The 21,979-nt window shown below is 46.1% G+C and overlaps 2 protein-coding genes across 2 annotated transcripts; both read right to left on the bottom strand.

The window, feature by feature from the left end:
- Positions 1-1,739: 1,739 nt before the first annotated feature.
- On the bottom strand, positions 1,740-17,056 carry IVD (isovaleryl-CoA dehydrogenase). The gene is made up of 12 exons (XM_015632202.2): positions 16,909-17,056; positions 13,976-14,065; positions 12,664-12,715; positions 9,883-10,052; positions 8,383-8,476; positions 7,996-8,132; positions 7,379-7,475; positions 6,218-6,311; positions 4,996-5,077; positions 4,445-4,549; positions 3,746-3,818; positions 1,740-3,621 (listed from the first exon to the last, which is right to left on the bottom strand). Exons 1-12 carry the CDS (start codon positions 17,038-17,040, stop codon positions 3,488-3,490), a joined length of 1,260 nt encoding a protein of 419 aa, XP_015487688.1. The 5' UTR covers positions 17,041-17,056; the 3' UTR covers positions 1,740-3,487.
- A 68-nt stretch (positions 17,057-17,124) lies between these two features.
- On the bottom strand, positions 17,125-21,839 carry LOC107205296. Its single transcript, XM_015629628.2, has 8 exons — positions 21,708-21,839; positions 20,643-20,775; positions 20,442-20,498; positions 19,734-19,821; positions 18,562-18,673; positions 18,212-18,264; positions 18,011-18,085; positions 17,125-17,457 (listed from the first exon to the last, which is right to left on the bottom strand). The coding sequence occupies exons 1-8, from the start codon at positions 21,769-21,771 to the stop codon at positions 17,326-17,328; spliced, it is 714 nt and encodes a 237-aa protein (XP_015485114.1). The 5' UTR covers positions 21,772-21,839; the 3' UTR covers positions 17,125-17,325.
- Between the last annotated feature and the right edge of the window lie 140 nt (positions 21,840-21,979).

Here is a 21,979-nt window from a genome sequence, read left to right as displayed (position 1 = left end):
GAGTCTATGCCCTCTCTTCCTGATACTAATTTAACCTCATTCTGAATCCCACACTGCTGAAATAAACTCTGTTACCTTGTACCATGGGTTTGCACGGCCAGGTTTTGGTACCCAGAGGGCTACAGGGGTGGCTTCAGTGAGAAGCTGCCAGGAGGTTTCCACACATCCAGCAGAGCCCATTCCAGGCAGCTCCAAGATGGACATGCTACTGGCCAAGACAAAGCCTATCAGGAATGGTGGTGAACCTCTGGAATAACATACTTAAGAAAAAAACTCAACTTATTAGGCAGATAGAATTGGGTCCAGACAAGAGTAGGGTGAGAATATGTGAGAGGAACAGCCCTGCAGACAGCAAGGTGTGGTGTGGTCAGTGAAGGAGGGGCAGGAGGTGCTCCAGGTGTGAGCTGAGATTCCCCTACAGCCTGTGGTACAGAGCATGGTGCAGGAGTTTATCCCCCTGCAGCCCATGGGTGTGCAGAGATCCACCTGCAGCCTGTGGAGGACCAGGGAGATGCCTTACACGAATCTGTGAGCCTGTAGGAAGCCCAGGCCTGTACAGGGACCTGCAGACCCATGGAGAGAAGAGCCCATGCTGGAGCAGGTTTCCTGGTAGGACTTGTGAACCTATGGGGGATCCACCTTGGAGGAGGCTGAGTCTGGAGGACTGACCCCATGGAAGAATGACCCACAATGCAGCAGGTTGTGAGAAGTTCATGGAGAGCTGTCTCCTGTGGGAGGGACCCCATGCTGGAGCATGGGAAGGGCTCCTCTCCCTGAGCAACAGCAGAAACAGCTTGTGATGAACTGACTGTAACCACCATTTCCGTCTCCCTGCGCTGCTGTGGGGGGAGGAGTTAGAGCAGGGAAGGAAGGAGGGTCGGGTGGGGGGGAAGATGTTACCTCATTATCCTGCTCTGATTTTGTTAGTAATAATTTCAATTAACATATCAAATTCAAGTCAGTTTTGCCTGACAGTTTTGGGGTGAGGGATCTCTCCCAATCCTTATTTCTACCCAAGAACCTTTGTTGTATTTTCTCTCCCCGTCCAGCTGTGGAGGGCAGTGATAGAGAGGCTTCGGTGGGTGCCTGGCACCCAGCCAGGGTCAACCCACTGCATACCTTCATGAATAATTCCCCCCACTGTTCTCCATGCCTTCTCTGCTCAGTGGCCAGCCAGCTGCAAAGAGGGCAAGGATCTTGAAAAGCAGGAAAGATGCAGCACATCCAGCCCTGCCACCAGCCAAATGCTGTCAGGCCAGGGCAATTTCCATCACATATCCACAGCAGAAACCATTCGGATGATATCCAGTGGCAGAGCCCCCTGTGTTTTCCCTGCTAGCTCTGCTGCTCTCCAGAGGAGCTAAAGCACAGCCCGCATGATTGCTGTAAATGTTATTTCTTTGAAATGAGAATTATGGGGAAAAGCTGTGCTTGGGAAGACAGAGGGATAGGCAGGGAAAGCAACACCGTAGCTGCTGCTGCTGCCAGCCTGGATGTGCTTTGGTGGGTACCAGAGCCTGCACCTCCCCTCTGCTGGGGCCCCCCCAAGAGCACAGGCCACAGCAAAAGCTAAATTTATTAGTATAGTATAAAGAGTAACCCTCATTTCTGCAGAAAAGCTCTCCCATCCCTTTTCCCAAGGCAGCTGCTGTGGAAGGGAGTGAGATTTGAATAACACAACCCTACTGAGGATTTATGAATCTGTCCCTGCCCCTGTCCCAAGATTTGTTAGATATCGATTCATTTTACCTTCAACTCCAAGGTGCTGATCAGCCTGGAAAGTGAAGGTGTTATTTATTATCTGTATTAAAACCAGACCTCTCCAGTGCTGAAGGACAGGTTTAAAAATCTCTGGGTTCCTTCCACCTTAGAAAACCTATATTTAACAATCTGAATCTCACACCATCCTCTCATGGCTCTGACACTCCTTAGAAAAGTTCCTCTGTCAGAAATGGATCCAGGAATCTTTTTGTGATAAAACATCAATGTCAGGTCACATAACTAAATTCTTACCTCTGTGGACAGCAATGCACCGAGTATTTCCCATATGAAGTGCACCTCAAGGTTCAGTTCCACAGCATTTCCAGATGCAGCTCAACAAAATATTCCTGACAAAGCACCTCTGTCCACCCTCTATCCAGAGACAGGCTGGAAATTAAACCCTGGGACACTTCCTGAGTGACAGCCACCCACTGAGGCAGAATAAATATGAAGCTTTAGAGGAAGGTGCTACCACCAGGACTTCAGAAGCTCTTTCTGGCTCTTTGTGACTTTTATAAACTCTTGGGGACCTACCTGGCAATTAATCAAAGTGAACTGTCTTCAATCTGTGGCATTTTAAAATTCTGTGTTAGTCTACTGTCACCTGGTAATAGACAGGAGTCAACTACAACCAAAAAAATACACACAGCTGAAGGTGAGTTTTGTTAAAACTGCTGAGAAAAAACTGCCAACATGGCAACTGTTTAATTAACTGCTCAATCACATTTCCAGCAGCCCAATTCAACTGGTGATTCACACTTAAAGGCTGGCAGGGTGCTGTGCAATTTCCTTTAAAAAGCCGGTTAAGCCCCGATTTGCTGGATACAAGATGCACTGAGATCACTCACAAACACATTGCTCAGCTGCCTGGAGTTGGAGTGTGAGGACAGGCTTGGCCAAAACCACAACCTTCAGAGGGAACCAAGCCCCAAAGAAGTCAGTTCCCTTCTGCCTGCTTCATTCACGGATGCCACAACACAGCTCTGATGTGTTAACTGTCCCCAGAGTGACGGATGGTGACAACCCTGAGAGAATGATCTGGTGGGAGCAGTCAGTCAGCACAGCAAGGACTCAGGCCTGCACCCAAATAACTCCAGAAGCAGCCAGTATAGGAAAGAAATTCTGCAAAGAAACATGCATGGGATTTAAAGAGGTTTTAGGATTCAGCACCTAAAACGCTGCTTGTGCGCAGATGACTTTAAACGCTTATGATTGCAACCCCACAATGTGGTTGGTGTCAAGTTCCTAAAATGGAAGGTATTAATCCCATTGGAAGGTGACAGCAGGAGGTTTCACCTTCCAATGGCAATATGCTAAATTCCAACTTTTCAATGGCACTCAGGGCTTTTTGGAAAGAACAAAGTTGTTCCCTCATTGTTCATTTTGGTGGGTTTGGGTTGACTTTCTGTGTGCAGGAGTGGCTGCACATCCTCTGCCAGCCTGACTGGTGGGGGGATGAACCTCTGCCTTGCAAAGCTGAGAATCAACAGCTCATGAACACCATGAATAAGGATGATCACAAAAGAGAAAAAACCCTTCTCCTTCCATGTACCCTCTGATTCATTTTGTCCAAGCCCAGTCCAGCAGCATCTGTTCCCAAAGCAGGCAGAGGGGACTCCACAAGTGACGATGCTGGAATGGCAGGCAGGAAGAAGCCGAGTTGTGCGCTCCAGCCTCGCGGTCAAGGCCTCGTGGTGGTCACGGTGCTGCCCTTGCACCGGTGGCGTTACTTGAAGATGGCGTTGAAGGCCCTGCCGATGACGAGCCTGCGCACCTCGCTGGTGCCTGCCCCGATCTCATAGAGCTTGGCGTCGCGCAGGAAGCGCCCCATGGGGTAGTCATTGATGTAACCGTTCCCACCTGCCACACAAAAAGCCACAAGTCACACCCTGATTTCAGGGCTGAGGGTGGGACAGCAGAGAACAGAGACAGAGGGAAACGCTCCTGCACTGTGCTTGGCTCTGTCCAGCCATCAGTGACTCACCCAGGCACTGGATCCCATCCAGGGCCACCTGTGTCGCACACTCTGCTGAGTACAGGATCACTCCAGCGCAGTCCTACGGGACAGTCACAATGGGACGGTCAGGAAAGGTGTCACCTGCCCATCTCCAGTCCCTGTGCTGCCCTCACGCTGCCATCTCTCTACAGATACCTGCTAAAAACCTAGAACTACTTGATCACAAAGTACAGGGACAGGGAGCTCCAGCAGTGTCCCTGTTATTATAGAACACTCACAGCAGGTCTGTAAAGGCCACGTGAAGACAGAAGAAGGATAAAAATAAGAAGTGCACCAGAGAAGCTGGCTCTCTCACAAAGGCACATCAATCCCCCAGGAGACCAGTGTGATTTGCTTTGGGATGCAGAGCTGTGTTCCCATTATTAAACATTTAACATCCTCCTCTAACACAGGTGGGGGTGACAACACCTGTAACAACTGCTACAGCCCTTACAACAGCCAGGACTTCTCTCCGGGCTTCCAATAAACACCCACTGATGCTGCTAAATCTCTTGCCTTGTAGAAGGAGGCTTAATTTTAATTTGTGAGTGAAAAAAGGTACTTTAGGTGTGAAAAAAAGACCCTTTGGGCTACAGGGACTCATTGTACAGAGGCTCCCCCCAGCTGAGGCTCTGGGACTGGAGGAATTGCCCCAGGACACACAGCCCAGGCAGGAGTTGAGCTCACCTTGGGGTTGAAGTGGCCCTGGTCACAGGCTTTGGCCACGTTGTAGACGTACTGGCGGGAGGCCATGAGCCGCGTGTACATATCTGCCATCTTGCCCTGCATGAGCTGCACGGCCCAAAGACAAGGGACATTAATTAACACGAGTGAGCAGGGCCACCTGCTCCCCAAAATACCTCAGAAAAACTAGACAGGGGAGGAGATATGGGCCCAGCAGACATGAGGCAGCTGGAGATTCTGTTAATTCACAGACCCCTAGACATCAGCCACAGTCCTTCACCCACCAACAGCGACCTCAGGGGAGCAGCAGGCTCAGAAGTCTTTTCACCTTCTCACCACACCTAGGATTTTTTGAGTTGAAAGGGACCTTAAAGTTCATCCAGTTCCATCCCCTTGCCATGAGCAGGAACCTTCCACAAGCCCAGGTGATCATTTTAACATCATGCAGCCCCAGCACCTTCTCCATGCAAAGCCCTCGCCACAACAAAGCTCTCAATCTTTTCAGTTTTAAAGAGAAAAGAGGACAAAAATTCCCAATTCCTATTCTGCCTCACCTGGAAGTGACCAATTTTCTGTCCAAATGCTTCTCTGACATGCAGGTATGGAATTGCATGGTCAAGAACAGCTTGCATGAGCCTAAGAAGAGCAGAAGGAAAAGGGAAACAGCAGAACTTATTACTTAATAATGATTTAACTTTGGAAGCATAACCCAAGGCAAAAAGGTTCTCATAGCTAAAGTGATATCCTGCTGTCTTCCTACAGCTCCACTCAAACAAGGCCAAGAATAAAATCCAAAGGTCCCATATTTCTCCCCAGTGTTCTTTTAGGACATCCTGTGGGAAGCTCTGTCCTTTTAATTCAGGGGACTGAGAATTGAAGAGCTTTCTCACAACCACAGCCAGGACAGTTTGTGCTGCCTCTTATCTCCACAGCCCCTCAGCTCAAGGAGTACCAGCCAACATCATAAAAAAAAAAAAAAGCACAGGTAAGAACAAGGGGGGGAAAAAATCCTCCTGCTGCTTTGTGGAAGTTGGTCTTTCCACAAGAGGATTAGCCCAGAGAGACCACTCGGGAGGACAAAAGGACTGTGGGGTGCCAATAATTACTGGGGAGCTTAAGGATTGAATAAATGAAGAATAAACCAGTTTGTGAGTCTCTGGACAGAGTGTTAGATTCTAAGGAATTGATAACACAAACGAGCTGGTTATTCCCTGAATAATAACATAGGGATACACAAGCCAGCAACTGGGGACTGAAGCAGATTTATATCTCTGGAAATTTTTTATCAAGACTGAACATTTCCAAAGCCTGCTCTGAAGGGTCAGTGGACACTGGCAAGCAGACTTGCAAACATTATTTCTGGCATTGCTTCTCTCATCCCTTGCTCCTTGCAGGGGGGTCCACAGAGATGCTTGCAAATTGGAAAACCACTGCATGAGGAGCTGAGAGCTCAAGGATGAGGCAGAGCACATTTGAGTGAGCTGTGGCTGCTGAGAGGGCCCTGAACACTTCCAGCAGAATCCAGTTGAGCAGCTGTGCTGGTGCTGGAGTTTTGTGCTGGTTTTGACTGGGACACCCAGCAGCCACACCTTGCACCTTGCTTGCTTCCTTCCTACCTCTGACCCAGCCTCTCCTCTTCTGCTGCCCCAGTAACCCAGTTCTCCATCCAGGATCCACCCTACCAAGAGCTGTGGGCCCCAAGGGATCCCCATCAGGCTTGGCCATCACCAAGGACCCTTCTGGCCTTACAACCTATAAAAGATGACAAACCCTTACCCCAGGGGGCCCCCGGACAGCACGAGCCTCTCCAGGTCCAATCCACTCATCAGAACGTAGACTCCTTTGCTCAGTGTCCCCAGGACATTTTCAGCTGCAAAGAGCAAAGGAAATATGATTTATTTATCTGCAAAACTCAGACAAGCTGCTGAGGGCCTGTATTCACTGGGGAGAGTAGCAACCTGGGCCAGTGGAAGGTGTCCCTGCCCATGGCAGGGGGTGGGACTGGATGACCTTAAGGTTCCTTCCAGCCCAAACCATCCTGGCATTCTATGAAAAATGACTGAACAGCCTGAACCATTTCCTGGAAAAAACTGTTTCAGCTTCCAAAGCCAAAGATCAGAAGGAGCATTAATGGCCACAGTGCCAAGTGCATTAACTTCCAACCCTGCAGTGATGTGCTTCTCCACGTCATCATCCTCTTTCCACGAGAACATGCTGCTACCTGTGGATGATTCCTGGGACATGATCAGAGCACTGGGGCCTTTATGACTTCAGGGTGGAGGGATCCAATACACTTAGAAATGTCAGACTTCACTGAAACTTTTCCACTTTAGCTTTTGAAGGTGTATATGGGGAGCAGGAGAGCTCCTTGCACTGCAAATATGCAATTAGGATTTTTAGGGTTCTGGATAAGACATCTTCCCCATTTGTTCTAGAAAGCCTAGAATTTTACTATCAACAAAAATTGCCACTGGAATAACAAATATTGCTATTACAGAGGCCTCTGCTGTATTAACCAGCGGGGAAAGGATGTCCATTTTCAGGCCCTGACCCCAAAAGAACTGAGAAATGTTACAAAAGCCTGTTGCAATGTCTGCAGTGAAAAAACCTTCAGAGCAACGTAGCTCACCTCCATACAAGACAAGAGTTCTAATGGAAACAAGTTTCTTGGGAAGCCTTAGCAGAGCTTTGGAGAAGCAGTGGTTAAGAATTAGGTCCATGAGGGTGAAAGAGCAGTGACCTGACAAGTGATGTGCTCCCTCCCTGCAATCCAGCAGATTGCACTTTTCCAGTTCCACCAGCTCCCTCAGAGGCTGCCAGAGAGCAGATAAGCATCTGCAAAGCCCTCCAGGTCACAGGCTGAACATGTGTGTAATTAGTGATCCAATTTATCTGATCAAGAAGACAGGAAACCACCATCATTTGAGCTCAACTCACCAGGGACCTTGCAATCTTCAAAGATCAATTCACAGGTATTAGACCCTCTCATTCCCAGCTTATCCAGCTTCTGGGCTGTCCTGAAACCTGGCATTCCCTGCAAAGTCAAGGCAGTAAAAATACATTTCACATCTCAGTTCTGAGAGGCTAAAGAAAATCTCGAGATCTGTGAAATTCCCCTGACCACAGGAACATGTGTAGGGTGCTAGGAGGGAGATAAAGTGACCTCAGAAAGATCAGGTCTAAGTGCAAGTGCAGAGAAAACAAATGGACAGAGAAACACACACATATGAACCCTGTGTACTCATTTTCTAATACACATAAACAGCAAACAAATAAATTATTTGGACAGCTGCCAACACAGGCTCTCCTACAGCAAGGGCTGGAAGCTGTGCCAGTAACTGAACTATTCAAATAATGAAGTTATGTCCATCAGAAGGTTTACTGATTTCAGATTTTATTTTATTAAAGCTTCCTTTCCTGACTGAAAGTCAGAAACGTAGTTTGTCTTTGAGGAAGAGGCTGGCAATTATGGAAAGAAAACCAGCTGACTTCCAAATGAGGCAGTTAGGATAAAGGATTCTGCTTTCAAACCCTGTGGGAATCAGTAAACCTACCTTCTCCACGATGAAGGCGGTTATGCCTCGGGAGGCCGGGACAGCGGTCATGTCGGTTTTAGCGTAGACGATGAGAACATCTGCGTCCGGCCCGTTGGTGATCCAGAATTTGTTCCCATTCAAAACAAAGTAGTCTCCTGGAAGCCAAGAGATGAAATCTGTTAGCTCATGACAGCAACACTGAATTACCACTCCATTAACTCCCTAACAGGCTTCCCAGAGTCACTTAGGTTGGAAAAGATCTCCAATATCATCAAGTCCAACCTCTGGTCCATCACCACCTCGTGAACCAGAGCAGATCACTGAGAGCCATGGCCAAATGTTCTTTGAACACCTGCAGGGATGGGGCCTCCAGCACCTCCCTGGACAGCATGGGACAGTCTTTACCTTTCTTGTCTGCTTTCAGCTTCATGGACACAACATCAGAGCCAGAATTTGGCTCGCTCATGGCTAAGGCTCCAATGTGCTCCCCGCTAATTAGCTGGAAGAAAAGACAGTATTAGCAAGAGATGAAGATCAGCAGCATTGTGTTTGCTCTTTAGCTCCCCTCTGCCTGTTTTCCTGCACTGAACCTCCACAGTTTTTGTTCTCTGCAAGAACTCAAAGGAGAGCTGCTGTTCCCAGCACAGCACAAGCAAGGAGCTCCCTTGCCCTGTGCCAAGGGAACAGAACCAAATCCCGGTGGGATGAGAAGGGTGACTCAGCTCTGTCTGAGCTAGACAAGCACAGCCCTGCTTGCACAACATATGAGGAAGGTGCCAAGGAGCCATGCAGGCAGCCATATGCCTGTCCCCTGCTCCTGCCTGGGCTTTCTGCTGCTCTTTTACGCAAACAGGAGCCGGTGAACACAAATGGCCAACGAGGGGGTGAAAAGGGATGGGAAAGTTCTCTATGATGTTCTCATAGCCCAGTCCCCCCACACTCACCCCACAACAGCAGATGGACCCTCTTCCTGCGCCTGCTCACACCAGGCTCTGGCAGAGCTGGTGCTTCCACTTCACTGTTATTTCATCCCACCCTTTCCTCCTTGCCTTATTTTTTCCTCCCTGTGTACTTTCTTCTCCTCCCATTGACCTCTACTTTTTTAAAAAAAAAGCAGACTCAATGCTTAAGATATGTTCAACCAATTCAATCCCTCAGTGCATTGCTACAGAAGTCCCCATGAAGTGTTCAAATCCAGTTAAGCATCTTTAAGTGCTCTGTCAGGAGCCAAAACAAGTCAGAGCTGAAGTGACTTCACATCTCATTGAAAGGCAGAGAATGAAGCATGAAAATACACCTGAGGAAGGAGGACAATTTGGGGTTACACATTTGCAGGCTGCATAGTGCTTTGAGGAAGTGATACTGCACTTTGCACGTCCTTTAAATCAAGTTTCTTGTGCTGATAATTTCACTGATAATCTCAGTAGCTGGGATTCAATGTGCTCATTGTTTTTACATGCATTTAAAAACTGAAATCTAATTAATGCACTTCTGAGTTACAACATCAATGCCCAAAGTGATGATGAAGTTTCACATGTAGTTAATTAACAGCCAAAGCAAGCATTTGGGCGAGTGAGAAATGAAGAATATAAAATAAGAAAGGAGTGACTTTCATTCTCAAAATTATTTGGGAATTTAAAAAAACAACCTCCAGTTTCACCTCAAAGCCTCCCTTAGTAACACAGCTCCACAGAGCTGGGCTATGCTGCCTGCAGACAAGGACCTGGGCATGGGATGAGGTCAATAGGGATTAATAGGACAAAAATTGACAGGCTAAGGAAGGGCAATTTAGCAAGTTCAGTACTTCCTAAGGTTTGGTCACCAAAATCTGCTGATGTTTAAGATGTCATCCTTGCAGCCAGAACCTAAATGCCTTCCAGTGTTGCCCCTCCTCCAGCCAGATACCTTGGGCAGGTACTTCTGCTTCTGGGCCTCGTTGCCGTTGCGCACGAGCTGGTTGATGCACAGGTTGGAGTGGGCCCCGTAACTGAGCCCCACGGACGCTGACGCACGGGAGATCTCCTCCATCACCAGCACGTGGTCCAGGTATCCCAGGGCAGATCCACCGTATTCCACTGGGAAGAGAGGAAAAAGCTCATGTTACCCACCATGTGCACAAGATCCCGGGGCTGGGCTCAGTGTCCGGTGAGAGCCAAGACACTGAGAATGCTTCTGGGTTTGACTGTTGCCAGGTCTGAGCTGGGCACTTCTGGCTTTCCCCATCCTCTCTGAATTTCACTTTTCTCATTTTAAAGCCACAGGGATATTTTGTCTTCAGCATAATCTGTAATTCACTTGTGTAATGTTGTATGTAGAAGATGCACAAGGACAAATCTTGAACGTGCTACTGACATTGCACAATAATGGCTCCTTCTTATCAACTTTGGTATTATCACAAAGATTAAATCACCAAGTTGCAACCTCCTTAAGGTGAGAACAAAGGAACACAGGCAAGGTTTGAAAAATCCACATATGTTTGCCCCTAAACAAGAAATTCTCAAACTGCTCAAAAATGTGGCACTAAGAACTTTTCTAAGCCCACAAATGTGCAGGACACCAGAATTTTGATAAGTGTCTGACTGAGAAGGAGAATGATCCATAAATGCAATTCATCAGTGACAAGCATGTAGATTTCAAGAGAGGATGAAGGAAGACAGAGCAGCACTGAGAGCCTAGCTAGGCACATGGAGTTGAGCCTAAAACTAATAGTAAAGATTACAGTCACACAGTAGATCAGAGAGAGAAGGCAGGTAAAAAGAGAAGGCTGAGAAATGCATAACAGCCTTGAAGAGCCAACAGCCTAAACAAGTATATATACATGTACCTCTAAACACATTTATGTACACACAAATATAGTCACCTCCCAACCTAAAAGCTTTGTTCTCCAGGTAGGAAATAAGTGGTTGTACTGCTAAGAGGTTGTACTGCACTACAACAGGACGTGAAGGCCAAGAAGCAACTGGGCAGATAAACTGGGAGCACTTACTTATCATCAATGTGGAAGCTGCAAGCAAAAGCAACAAGGGTAAGAGAAAATCTCTGTGTATGCTCAGAGTGACAAAAGGGCACAGCTCCAGGGGCTGCTGTCCCAAATTCCTCAAATTAACACCATAGCCACTGGCATCACACGTGGTCTTTTCTGCAATGTCCCCCATTTTGACTCCTGCCTTTATCTGCACGGCCCTTTAGCCTCTAAAATCTTCTCTCTACCACAAACCCAAGTTTAAGGGTTTGCTATCAGTATCCCAAAAGATGGACTTAACAATTTCTCATGTATGCCAAAACAAGAGGGCTTTTTATTAATTCCTATATAATGTCTGGGTTTGGTGCTTTTGCCTCAAGAAAGGTGAAGTAACTGTGAGCAGCACAAATCCAGGACTGCTTTGCACTACAAGAGGAACAGGAAAACGATCCTGCCAGACACCTCCTCATATAACACAAACCATAGAGTGATTTCGAACGATGCTGCCCTTTCAAAGCTACTCTTTGTATATGATATACCTATATTATCATTCCATGGAAACTACATATTTACATTTCTTCACTTTGCACTTTATAAAACTAATGGAAAATTACAAACACCACGGTTATCTTAGTTCTAGGAAGAAAACAAACAGTACTGTTATTCAAAATGTTCCCTTAACAGACTTGAGGCACCGGTGCCCAAACATGCCATTTAATTGTGTACACCCTCCTAAGATTCCACACAATCCTCACATCCTAAATCCCAGTCTCCTCCAACAAAACCTATGTCAATAAAGAAACACACAACTCCACAATCCAAATTAAAGGGAAAAATCCTGGGTGTAGGAGGGTTTGAGAGGTAAACCTTTGAGGAAATCAAGAAGGACAAGGCTCGTGAGGGGATGGCTTATTTATAGTGTGGGAAACTGCTGTAAGCCTCAGGCACAACATCAAAGAAGAAAGAAGGTAAGAGTGAGGAAAAACAGGAGCAGCAGTAAATGGGGAAGAGGAGAGAAAGCAGAAATGCAGAATCCTTCAGCACTGAAAGCGAGGCAGAGGCATTATTCTGACGCATTGCTATTCAGCTGGATTCTGCAGAGCCTTTGCACAGCCACATCTAGAAAACAGATTTTTCCATAGGGAAAGAAAGGCCCCATCAGCTGCTTTTCTCCACTAAGGGCTTCTCCTCATTACCCTGCCTTGGTGCATTCAGCACAATCACACTCATCTGTAACACTCATCACAACACTTTTCACTAACCTGCACGAGGCTGAATAAGATTTCCCCTGATTTTTTTTTCTGACTGGTTGGCTGTGGTCAGCTCCCCATTAGTTATCACAGCTTTTCAAGGCATTATTTTAGACACTTTGACTTCTCCCATTACAGATGGATGTTTGTTCTGGGATACTTTTATCTCTAGCTCTCCTTCTTCAAAACTTGCTTCATATTAGAAAGGCACAAATACGTTTCAGCTACATGTGTTACATCTGGAGAAACCATTTCAGAGCAGTGCTTTTAAATTGTGAAAGGCATTTTGTCTAACAAGGAAAGAGGATTCAAAGTTAGAGAAGAACAGTTGGGAAAATTTTTTAAAACACAAAGATAGGACAAAATGGATGCCACATCACAGACAAGGCTGTTGTGAACTGGAAAGTGAGAGTTTAAGTAGCCTCTCTTTTGAGGAATCACCCATCGGAAGGTAAAAGATCGGAAGAGACTTACCAGGGGCTGTGATCCCCAGAACTCCCAATTCTCCAAGTTTCTTCCAGAAGTCCTACAAATACAGAACAAGCAGTCAGCCCAAACTGGCAGTCTGGGCATCAGCATAACAAGTTTCCCCAGGTAGTTCACTGGACACATCTGTTTATCTGTGAGATATCATGAGAACGAGGGATAATACCTGTTCCTCCTGCACTGCAGCTCCATCCTCGGAACTGAAAAACCACACAGATTTAAGGACTCTAGTTATGGTATACATGGGAGGAGATTGTGGAATTCAGTGAAAGTTCACACGCCTAAATTTAATTCTGTAAGGACACCTCCTAAGATTTAACTCTCTGCCCACTCTAAGGAAAACTTCTGTGTTAATCCATCACCAAAACCCTGGAAATCTAAAGCATTGCTATGAGCTGGAACTTTGAAACTCTTCCAGTAAAACAGGAGCTGGCAATTAGAGCCAAGGAAGCCTCCTTGGGGGAGCTTAAAAAAATGGGAATGTTACAGCCATGACAAAAGACAGTGGCAAAGAATGTCACCAGGGAGGCCCACACGTGTCCTGTTTCTTGTGGAACTCTCTTCCTCTGCTGTGTGGTGGACACATAGGTGAGTGCTTGTCATGTGGCCTCGGTATCCATCAATAATTATCAGGGAATATCTCCAGAGACTTCAAGAAGTACAATCATATCATACAATAGCTCTGGATGACATCTGGAATGCCAGGCTAAATTTATACATTTCACTTCAAAGCTGCACATACATCCCTGGAAATGTCAACATCAGAACTCTGGGAAATCCTAGCAGATGTTTAGAGCTTTTTGAGTCTTGTGGAGTCTACAAAAAAACAATAGTCAGATCTCTCATTCCCATCGATCAAAGCACCCCACGGCACAGAATTTGTTGGGTTTATTAGAAAAGCAAGTTTCAGCTCAACAGTCAAACTCCACATTTCAACATTTGCACACAATATTTTCACAGCAAACCTGAGAGGAAATTCATGTCCAAGAAAGGGATTGAGCCAGGAGTATACAAAGCACATGTTGGGGAAGGAGCCAGAACAGACAGGCAGAAATCTCATGATAAGAATCCAAACGAGGCCATTATCAATCTTTATTATAACTATTAGAGCTGGGTTCTGCCCCAGGTTGCTAAAAGTTGGTAACAAATGATAAAACAGGAAATCAAAAAAAGGTTTTCTCTGTGGCTTTTAAGTTTGAAAAGTTAATGCACATGTTCCTGTGGTGTGGCTTGGGATTGTCTGGACTAATGCAGAGATCAAAGCCCGAGAGGCTTTCAGAACCACACATGAAATACTTGCCCGCATGCCTTTGAATTCGTTTTCCTGGTCAATCTGTTGGGCCTTTGGAGCCAAATGCTCTTGGCAGAACTTTGTCATGGTCTGTCTAAGCTGAGAAAAGAGGGGAGGAAAAACACATCCGTTACATCTCAGTGATGTATAGTTGTCTTCTTTCCCTGGATCCTGCCAGCATTCCCTCACCAGGCCACTCCAGCAACCCAAACCCAGAAGCACAAGACCATAAGCAAACCCATGGATCAGGTTACTGGCTGAAATACCACATAAAAGGGGCATTTCTTTAGTCTTTTAAAAAGGAGCTGATGTCCTTTAGTCCCTCTCAGCATTTAACCTCAATTGTACCCTGACATGAGAGAATGTTCCTGAACTCCTGCCTGCACTGGGGTTTCGGGCAAATTTTTGAGCAGGGAACCTTGGAAGTTGATGAACTGAGTTTATAATGTGCTAAACCCATCCAGTAGCTGCTTACAGCTTTACGTGCAGATGCCTGTAATAAGCAGAGATATTAATTAAAATTACACTAATTGTGTGTCAAACTGGAACTACATTATTTACCTTACCACCTTCTACATTGTGGAAATTTGATAAAGCCAAGAATGTTCATTGATCCAAGTGTTAAAAATCCAAAATATTTTTTCTTAATTGTAAACTCTGAACACTTACATACATGTTACAGAAGCCTATATGCATACTAACAAAATATATACAGTATCTTAAATGTTTTTAACAGGAAGATTTAAAAACTTGGTCTGGATCTTATGGAAGAGTTTAATAATCCATTTTTCCCCCCTTTTTGATTCTTTATTCCCACACATTAATTCTGGTGAAGCAACAATTTTAAAGACTTAAATCCTGAGCTGTTAAACCAGAACCTGCATATTGGGCAGGAGCAACATATCTGAATATGCCCACACTCCTCTGCATTTCTCCGAGCCCCAAAACCTAAGCATCCTCTTTTTTACACTTGAGAAGCTATGTTAAATTTCCAGTCACATAGACCCTGGATTCCAGTACTACCAAACAAACTTTCTCCCCACTGCTAGACTTAGAAACTTAAAAAGAACCCCAAAAGCCATTAGATATCTTGCCACTGTGACAAAGCTGACTGCGTTATACTCCAGCAAAAAGCTTAAAATAAATTAAAACAAGCTTAAAACAACAACAACAATAATAATAAAATCTTAATCAGAGATTGAGGATGGACTCATGGACTTAAGACAGGCAGCCCTGATACCCTAGGCCAGTTTATAACAGTTGTATTGCTTTCAATTCACAGTTTCACTAATACTCCTGAAGATTATTTCTGATTTTTTTTTTTAGCTTTTCCACCAGATATATAGGAACAAGAGGAATATTTTACACCTTCTTTTACATCTGCTGAATATAGAAGTACAAATAAACATCAGTTCAAGCTGATAAGACCATAAACATTGACACACACGTGACAAGGAATAATTCTGTAGCAAGAAAGAAGAACAAGTAAGTTTATTTTGCAGATCCATATGCCTGCACCATCAGAATTATCTGGAAAGTGAGGCTGTAGCTCCAGTGTTTCATTGACAGGAGCCTGTGTGGAGCAGCCCTGGGAAGACACTGCCCTTCACTCCAAGCACTGGGGCAGAAGGGAACACATCTGGAATGGTCAGCACTTGGCTGCTGTTGCACACAGAAAAACACAGCAAAGCTAAGGATCATAGAATCACAGAACATTCCAAGCTAGAAGGGACCCACAAGGATCATCAGTCTGTTGGAATGACCTAACTTTCCCAATTTTTCATTAGCTGTGTTAAACTGGAAGCATGCCTACTTGTAGTCAGCACTAGTTACGTTTCTTTTCCTCAGACACTTATTGATACTTTGATCATTAAATCACTGAAACCTTAAATTTGCTAAAACTAATCCTGAGAAGCTCCAATAAACAAAGCCTGAGGGAGTTGAAGATTGGACACCTGGTATCTTCAATTTATGGCCCTTCAAAGATGTGTTGGAGCAACCAGAAGACACAGAGGAGACTGAAGCTTAGAAAGTTGGAAACTCCCCATTTAAGAAAAAATGATAAAAGGACTGAAGAAAGTGGGCCAGATTAGCATGAAGAGTGAGAAATCAATAACCAATAGAGGACAGAATACTAATTAATAAAGAGAATGATGCAACTTAGAACCAGTAAACATTAATTTCTTTGCTAAAAATGTGTAAGTGAGAAAGTTTTGTGTCTTGGTTTGGTGTGAAGGTCAGAAATTTGTCAGCCACACAAACACTAACGACAGTGTTTAGAGTCTTACTTTCCCCAGCGTTTTCAGAGGTTTTTGGTAACAAGTCCAACTCCCAGCCCTGCATAGGAAACCCCAACTATCTCACCCCGTGCCTGAGAGCGTTGTCCAAGTGCTGCTCTGGCAGCCTGTGACCATTCCCTGGGGAGCTGTTCCAGTGCCCAAACAGCTTCTGGAGGAAGAGCCTTTTCCCAATACCCAGCCTAAACCTCCCCTGACCCAGCTGTTGCCTTTCCCTGGGTTCCTGTGACTGGTCACCAAAACAGAGACTCGTTGCCCCTTGCAGGAAAGCCGCAACCTGCAATGAGCTCTAAGAACCATCCTAAATCTTCAAGCGCCCCATTGGGCTGTACAACAAGCTGGGAGAGCTGCGACACTTCTTTTGGGAGATTGCGACATGAGCGTTCCGCCACAGCGTCCCTTGGAGGATCACGTTTCTGACGATTCTCGCCGATCCAACAGGCCCAGCGCGGCCGCAGGGGCGGTCCGCTCCCGCAGCGCGCTCTTCCGCGCCGGAGCCTCGCGGGCCGGGCCGGACCGGGTCGGTCGCTCCCGGGGGCCGCGCCCCCGCCGCACGCGCGGGGATTGGCCGGCCCTGCCCGGCCGCGGCCAATCGGCGCCCGCCCGCCCCGTCACACCCCCGCGGCCCGCCGGCCCGGGCCGTACCTGGCGCTGCTCGGCGCTCAGCCCGTTCACCGTGTCGTCCACAGGCAGCCCCGCGCCGCCGCGCCGCGGCACCGCCAGCGCCCGCCAGCGCCGCGCCCCGCCCGCCGCGCGCCCCAGCACCGCCGCCGCCATGGCCGCTCCCCGCCGCAGCACCGCGCGCAGGCGCGGCCACGCCCCGCCCCGCCCCGCCCGCCTCCCGGCGCGGCCGAGCCCGAGTTCTTGCTGCACCTTTAATCAACCAAACCCAACACCGGACACACAACAGAGCGGTGATCCCCGACACCAGGCGAGCCCTCGCTGCTGCCTCAGGCCCCCGTCCGTCCCTACCCCGGGAGGAAACAGCAGGAACTAGGCTTGACAAACAGGGACCGCTGAACTAGGGGTGAAAAAGCAAAAATCCCAGTCCATCCTCGTGCCTCACATTGCCAGGATATTCCCCAGCGCTTCAAGCGTGGCTGTCCATTCCTTAATTTGAGCTTGGAAGTGGGAGTGCTTCTCCAGGGAACGCTGGTTTTCCTCTAGGGCCGATTTCCACTTGGCCATCGCTGTCTGTGGAGAAGTCAGTGCACACCACATTTTACTAACACCAGAGTAAGGAACAGAAAAGCCAAGTCCTAAAGCACCTGAGCTCTTTCTCGTATAAGTCTGGGATTTCTTTTACCTTGGTTGCTTGTGGAAAATGTAAATTTTTCTATGAGGAAAATTTAGGAAGTCTCCTATAACAGTTATATTTTAGTTCTTGGACTTCTTATCAAGAATTGTAGAACTGTAATTTGTCATTAAACTGTAATATTTTGGCCTGTATATTGGTAGTAATTGAAGGCACTTGTGCTTGCACACTTCTCAGTTCTCCCGATGATTACCCAGGGTCACTGCTCTGCAACAGTTTCCAATTGAAATCAAATTATCTGACTTCCAGAACAACAACCAGGCTGAAGGATCCCTCTATTTAAATGGGGAATAACAGTTTCCTTAACAAGCGTGTTTATACTGAAAGAGGAACACTGCAGGTTTTCATCTGGTTCACCTGGAGAAAGGAGGACTAGGAGAAGAAAAATAACCTCCTTGAGAGCCTGGCGCTGCCTGGTTGAGTCAGTCTTACCTCAAGCATCTCCTTCTCTTTTGCAACTGTGTGACAATACAGCTTCAATTCTTCTGTGACCTTCTGAGTCAGCATCTGGAGAGTCAAAAGGAAAATTACTTTTAAAATGATGCAAATAACTGTGAGTCTCAGCTGTTTCAGCAGCAGGAGAGAAGGGTAGGGGCACACAGACCCCTCAAGGCCATTTCAAGCTTTTCTTACTGTTGTCTTTTCCCTGCAAGCACGTATCTCTTTTTCTTCCTCTATGTTTCCACCTGTAAGTAATTCAGGAGATGCATTAGTAAACCTCTAATATATCACATTACATTGAGAACAAACAACTTTTCAAAGTAACTTTCCACAGCAAGAAATATTAAGTTAGTTTATCCAGGGCCTTCTATAGGAAACAGCTCTCTTCAGCCACAAAAAACTCCCTCAAATCCCCAGACCCCAGAATTCCAGCAATATTCCCTAAAAAAGGAAGTCCAAATTTCTTATGAATAGTTACAACAGAAGAGAAAAAAAACATTCTGGAGAAGTGCCAGGATGTAAGCAAAGTGCAAAACCCCTACCAGGATTGATGTTTCTGCTTTCTATAATCATCATAGAAGTCTCCTGAATTTTCTTGAGCTTCTCAACTTCCTGGACCAGCCCTTCATTCTTCTTTAACTCCCTAATAGTGCCCTGCCATTAAAACAGGCTGTAAGTGAGGCAAGTTTCCAAGGAGATTTTCTTCTCCTTAGTAGTACTGACAATAGCAAGTTCACAAGTGCTGCACTTGGCAGCAAGAATTAGACCTTGCATTCTGTCTCTATCACCACAGAAAATTAAGCTGTTGCAGGTCCTTGCTCTAGCTTCTTGACAGGATTAATACATTTATTACATCCACACATCAGACCAATTGCTAGAAAAGCTGATCATGGAGGAATTCCTTTTAGGCAACTCTATCTTTTCTTGTGCTCCTTTTTTTTTTTTTTTTAGATAAATAATGTACACATGGAGGAGCATATAAACATTGTGAAGAAAAGGCTGTCTTACGTCTTTAAGCCACAGCATTATTCCCTACACGATCCAGATATTACCAGGCAATTGGTAAGCTGATCAACCTCCCAAGTTGAATGCAATTCTTCAAGAGGATCAATAATCATGTGGATTAGGGTGATCTGGCTGATAGTGTCAAAAGCTTTGGAAACATTTCATAGGAAGTCTCAGAGGCTCTTAAGAAAATCAAGCTGTGAGATGAGAGGAATGATCGTCCCACAGATTGAGAAGTGGAAAATAAAGTGAGATTTTACAGCTGTACATTACCAGGAGGGACTCCTGTACATGACAGAAGTAGCACTAGGCATATCCTATAGTTATCTGGGAGAGCCAGGGAATAATAAAGTGCCAATTCTGAATCTCAACCTGATTCCACAAGATCAGGTCTATTTGAAACAGAAGTCCCTGAACAGTCCCAGCTCTCTCAGGCTTTCCTCCAGTCCCTTAACCATCTCTGTGGCCCTTTCTTGGACTCTGTCCAGTACATCCATATCTCTTTTGTACCAGGAGCCCAGGACCAGACAAAGTATTCCCAGTTTGGCCTCCCCAGAGCTGAGCAGATGGGAAAACAACTTGCAGAAGAATACAAAGACATTCTGATGAAGACAAGAAAACAAGCGAGACAATCCTTAACATGACTCTATGGATCAGAACATAGGAATTATAAAATAAAGATCTATTTATCTTTCTCTCCTATCCTTACCTCTGCTCTTGCTAGCTGTTTTTTGAGTGTTTCCACCAACTGATCCTTCTTTTTCAGCTCTGCTTCTAGTTGGTGTCTGCCGAGAGGGCTGTGGAGTTAACGGGCAAAGACTCAGGGGAAAAAATACCAGTGTTGCACACCTCCTAGTTTCACAACTATGCCCTTTTTTAAGTGTTTGCTTTTGTTTCTGACCAACAGATTTAACTAGAAAACTTGTCAGGAAAGCTGCACATAGGTGAGAGCTTGTGCTATATAAGAAACGGCAGATGCATGACACAGACTCTCTTGCTGGGTTGTACAAGAGAGCAAGTTTTATTATTCCAGATCTTTTATCAGCAGGTCCAAGAAGGTCCAAGAGGTAAAACTCTCATTGGTCATTAGATCAACACACCACCATCATTGGACAATTGGGAACACCGCCTCTTGACTGTCTCTTGCAAGTAAGCAACAAGGATCCAAACAACACCTGCAAAGGTTGTTTTGCTTCTTCCAAGGACTCTTTTGATTCCTCCTTATGATTTTCCAAGCCACTCTTCTCAGGCCAGTCTGAGAAAGTTATGTGACTTGGCTTCACACAGGCTCAAGCTAACGCCTGAAGCCTAAAATCTCTTATTTGACCATTGGCAGTTCCCACAGAGAGCTCATTGCAGCCCTCCACAGGGGAACACCACAGCACAGGGACAGCTAACAGAGATGGGAGGGACATACCGCCTTGCCACTGTCTTCTTTGGAACCGGTTCCACTCTCTTGTCAGACTTAGGCAACCTTAAAAGAGAGATAAAATACAATTACCAGAAGACTGCTGTGTTCCTGCAGATCACCAAGCCCGCTAGTTTGACAAAAGGTGCAAAATGAGGCATCATTAGGACATCTGCCAACTAAATCCGTTGATATTTTGCTTTGATTTACCCTTGGTTTGCAGCCTTGAAGACACTGTCCACTGTAACGTTTGAGACAAGCTGAAGACTGGGAACCCCGCTGAACTTTGGATCTGATGTTTTGCTGGCACATTTTCTCTTTGAAGGAAAAGCCACTTGCAATTCTGTGAGAAAAAGACAACTGTGAAAACACCTCAGCCTAGAAGTAACCTCCTTTAAGGTCTCTTAAGCCTTTAATTTGAGGTAAAGCAGTTATATCTGGATAAAATGGAGACTTTAAGGTAGAAGTAACTAAGAGCAGTCCTCAAGTTTTACCCAGGATTAAGTGTCCAGAATAAGCCACAAATAGGTCAGATGTGGACAGTGTTAAAATACAATTACCAGGCTAGCATTAATGAGAGTCTGAAATGATAATATACAACAAAGAAAGTCTCAGCATCAAGCAGACATCATGCCACAAGGTTGTTGTTCAATACTGGAAGCAAAACAAACATATGCCACATGAAACTCTGTTAAGAGACCTCCATATTTTGCTATGAGCAAATAGCTACGAAAAAAAACATAGAAAACTAGCGTTTTATGTGGAGTTTATTTCTCTTAAATCACAATTGTTTGAGTATATAAAGCTTTGTTCACTTAGTGGGCTTAGGAAATTGCTTTTTCTTCCTCAAGTTATATATTTTTCAAATGACACACCCATGAGCACATTTACATTAGAGCGATGCAGAGCTTCCACCGATTTAGCCCAACTTCCATGTTTTGAACGCTAATCCTGGGTGCTTTCCGCTTATAAAATGCTATAAAGTGCTGTAAGCGGCATTAAAATATTTAGAAAAGTAAAGAGACTGTGAATGAAGCATCTTTCACATCAATGTGCCGCTTCCTTCAGCCGGTGGAGGGTACACACAGCAGGCTGAGGGTTAACCTAAATCCTAAATAGGGAAGAAACGGTGGAATAAAGCTTCTAATTAGATTCTGCAACAGCCTTCACGTAGCCAGGCAGAGATGGAGCTCCTTAACGCCAGCTCTCTGCTGCAGCTCTCGGCCGAACCTCTCCAGCAGTGCCCCCGGGCCTCCCTCCGTGCCCCGCACTCACCTGCGGACGGCTCGGGGCGGCAGAACCGGGAGTGCACGGGGATGCGGGAACACCGTCCGTCCATGGCGGCCGCGCTCCCCTCAGCCGTTCAAACCGGACTGCGCGGGGACGGTTGGGCGCGTCTGCGCGTGCGCGGGGCGGGGCGGCGCGCGCCAGTGGGGATTGAGGGCGTGGGCGCTCGCGGCCCGCCTTTTTCGCGCCTTTTCTGCTCCGCACCGTTTTCTGCCTCGCGCCCGCTCCCTCAGGGAAGGCGTTGGTCGCCATTACGGCCC

Source organism: Parus major, chromosome 5 (genome assembly GCF_001522545.3).
Source record: "Parus major isolate Abel chromosome 5, Parus_major1.1, whole genome shotgun sequence".
Taxonomy (NCBI): Eukaryota; Metazoa; Chordata; class Aves; order Passeriformes; family Paridae; genus Parus; species Parus major.
Note: the sequence above shows the minus strand (reverse complement) of the source record. Positions and strands in the feature narration are given on the sequence as shown.

Coding starts and splice junctions, on each gene's coding strand:
- IVD (XM_015632202.2), bottom strand. CDS start 17,040: ATGGCGGCGGCGGTGCTGGGGCGCGCGGCGGGCGGGGCGCGGCGCTGG. Junction 10,053..12,663: donor TCTGGGGATCACAGCCCCTG/GTAAGTCTCTTC, acceptor CTCTCTTCCCAG/TGGAATACGGTGGATCTGCC. Junction 8,477..9,882: donor AGCAGAAGTACCTGCCCAAG/GTATCTGGCTGG, acceptor CTTTTCTTCCAG/CTAATTAGCGGGGAGCACAT.
- LOC107205296 (XM_015629628.2), bottom strand. CDS start 21,771: ATGGACGGACGGTGTTCCCGCATCCCCGTGCACTCCCGGTTCTGCCGC. Junction 18,674..19,733: donor AACAGCTAGCAAGAGCAGAG/GTAAGGATAGGA, acceptor TTTTAATGGCAG/GGCACTATTAGGGAGTTAAA. Junction 17,458..18,010: donor AAGAGAAGGAGATGCTTGAG/GTAAGACTGACT, acceptor ACTTCTCCACAG/ACAGCGATGGCCAAGTGGAA.